General features: G+C 40.5%; 2 protein-coding genes across 3 annotated transcripts in view; both read left to right on the top strand.

Annotated features, from left to right (window-relative positions):
• LOC138029989 (E3 ubiquitin-protein ligase DZIP3-like) overlaps positions 1-2,500 on the top strand; it is a 14,860-nt gene that overhangs the window by 11,940 nt on the left and 420 nt on the right. For both annotated transcript variants that reach the window (XM_068877835.1, XM_068877834.1), the window contains exon 7: positions 1-2,500. This exon is cut by the window's left edge and continues 418 nt beyond it; it is cut by the window's right edge and continues 420 nt beyond it. In XM_068877835.1, the coding sequence (XP_068733936.1) occupies positions 1-331 (331 nt within the window). In that variant the 3' untranslated portion in view covers positions 332-2,500.
• LOC138029992 (uncharacterized) overlaps positions 388-2,500 on the top strand; it is a 2,533-nt gene continuing 420 nt past the window's right edge. Inside the window, exon 1 of the mRNA XM_068877836.1 lies at positions 388-2,500. This exon is cut by the window's right edge and continues 420 nt beyond it. Within this exon, the coding sequence (XP_068733937.1) occupies positions 388-1,623 (1,236 nt within the window). The 3' untranslated portion in view covers positions 1,624-2,500.

The raw sequence follows: 2,500 nt of genomic DNA on the forward strand, positions 1-2,500 counted from the left end.
TAACTCAAGACTTTTTGCCCGTGAAGACAAATGGTTAGTAGAAGGTCTTCTGAATTATATCACCAACCATCAAAATGAAGTTCTTCTCTTGCTGGATGGCTATGATGAGTATCACGGTGGACAAGAATCTCAAATCGTTGACATATTCAGTGGAAAAGAATTGAGAGACTGCTGTGTGTTGATAACAAGTCGAATGTCCAAAGCTGATGAGCTCCAAGAATTCCAAGACCTGCTAGCAGAAATAACAGGATTCAGTGAGGAGGACAAACTGACGTATATAACTCGACAGCTTGGTGACAAAAAAATGCCAGATATTTGTATGATCACTTGAAAAAAAACAAACTGAAAGATCTTGCAAAAGTTCCCTTACTTTTGCTGTTCTTTTGCATGCTATGGAAAAAGGAACAGTCAGATGGCTTTTCGAAAAGCAAAACGAGCTTATATTCAAAGATTGTCCAGCACGTTTTAAGCCACAACCAAGGAAAGAACACCCCTGCTCGCTTTAGCACAACAGAGGATAATTCAGAGATCCTCAATCAAATCGGTAAGCTGGCCTTAGAGTGTCTTTTAAACGATGACCACATCTTCCCGTATGGTAAACTTTCTTCTGAAGTCCTGAGTGAAGAAAGTGTTGCCATTGGTTTACTTCAAGTAACTGAGTGTACAGAAAGCTTGCAACCAACGGAGATGGTTTCTTTCTTTCATAAGAGCATACAAGAATTCTGCGCAGCTTGGTACGTGACTCACAAATGTATACCTGGTGGAAATCTCGGTGTGATTGAAGAGCACACTCAAACCTTGAAAAGCTGTCGCGAGTTAGAGAACGTTTTTGGATTCATATGTGGACTTAGTGACGAAGGAGCAGCAAAAGTGTTTGACCATTTGAAGTCAGTGAGTACAAACGATCCATCACTTGATATATCAGAAGCGATACCAGGTGGAGACCACAAATACAAGCCTCTAGATGACGCTGTTGAGAGGCACGCGCACTTCAGTGATTTGGTTTTTTATTGCTTTAAAGATGTACAGTCAAAACAAAACCTTGCAAAATTTTGCGTTGATTGCTTTGGCGGGATTACAATTCTCAGAGAACCACCTCCTTATCTTTCGTTACTGTTTTCCGGTGTGAAATCCTGGACTTTTATTTTTGGTCCTTTTGAAGACTTGAAAGAAAAAAACGTTGTTTCAACTCTTTACAATGTGGTAAAAACACTGAACTTCCTTGATACCACAATAAAGATAACTGAGAGTTCTGAAAATGTTCCCCTCGGAGTATTTTTGAGAAAATTCTTCGAGTTTCAATGTGAACAATGTGGTTTTTCATCAATCCTTCATATCCACGACGGTGATGTCAGTGTTTATTTCAGAGACTTGCGATTGTGTTGTGCTGCCCATGCCAGACTATTCACTGAGAGTGCACAGGCTGCTGCTTTACCGTGTCCGTTGGAAAATTTTGTTCCAGGAAAGACGTCTCTTAAGTTCTTAAGTACGTTTCAGTGTTATCATAGTTCTACAATGGAAGCCGGTGATCTTGGTGCTGTAATCAAAAATTGCACCCATTTAATGGGTATCTTCGTTTATCTTATGGGAGACAGTGACATTGTTTGCAATTTTTTGCAATAGCTCCCAAACCCTAGAAAGTGTGATTTAAAATTGGTTGGTCTGTTTATTTCAAAAGGAGCTGAAGAACTCGCTGAATTGTTGCTACGTTTTGAAAACATCACCAAACTTAATATTTCCTTTGATAGGTGCTGTGCTGAGGAAGCAAGCATGAGGCTGGTTTCTAGTATCACGCACAAAAGTCTCATTTCCCTGGCGCTATCTGAAATCCACCTGACTCCCGCAGTTGCCGCAGCGCTCGGTCTTTCGCTCGCGAGATTGTCAGCCTTACAAAATCTCCTTTTAGTTGGCACAGGTGATACCAGTTTAAATGTTGAAGACATGTTGGCCCTTTTTGGCGGAGTAGACAAAGACATGCCATTGAGAACGTTGACGTTCAGCAATGTCAGTGTTAGCGGGAATCTCAGTCCACTGACCAGAAAGCTTTGCTTTTTTCCACATTTGATATGGTTATGCCTTGAACACTTGTATTTAAATGAAAATGACCTGCAAGATTTGGAAACGTCCGCTAGTTATATCCCAAACCTGTATATCCTGAGCCTGTGCGGTAACGCATTGGATCATTTGCAAAAACCCCTCACCTCATTCTTAATGAAACTTTGTGAAATCAAGCTTTTTTATTGCAGGGGTTGCAAATTGTCACGAGAAACTGTACGAATTCTTAAAAAAGCACTTCCCCATTTGTACATTTATTCGTTTACCCCATGAATGACTAACTGGCCAATGCATTGACCTCGTTCCGAATGCTGTGCTACAAGCAAGCAAAGTTTTGACGATTTGAATTGAGATGATAATAATTGGTTTTCTTGCCTTGTTACTGTCAAGAGGACCTCATTAGTTTTATCAGTACTTAAATTCCGGGTATTTCAGCCGGCTCAAG

Source organism: Montipora capricornis, chromosome 13 (genome assembly GCF_036669925.1).
Source record: "Montipora capricornis isolate CH-2021 chromosome 13, ASM3666992v2, whole genome shotgun sequence".
Lineage (NCBI taxonomy): Eukaryota > Metazoa > Cnidaria > Anthozoa > Scleractinia > Acroporidae > Montipora > Montipora capricornis.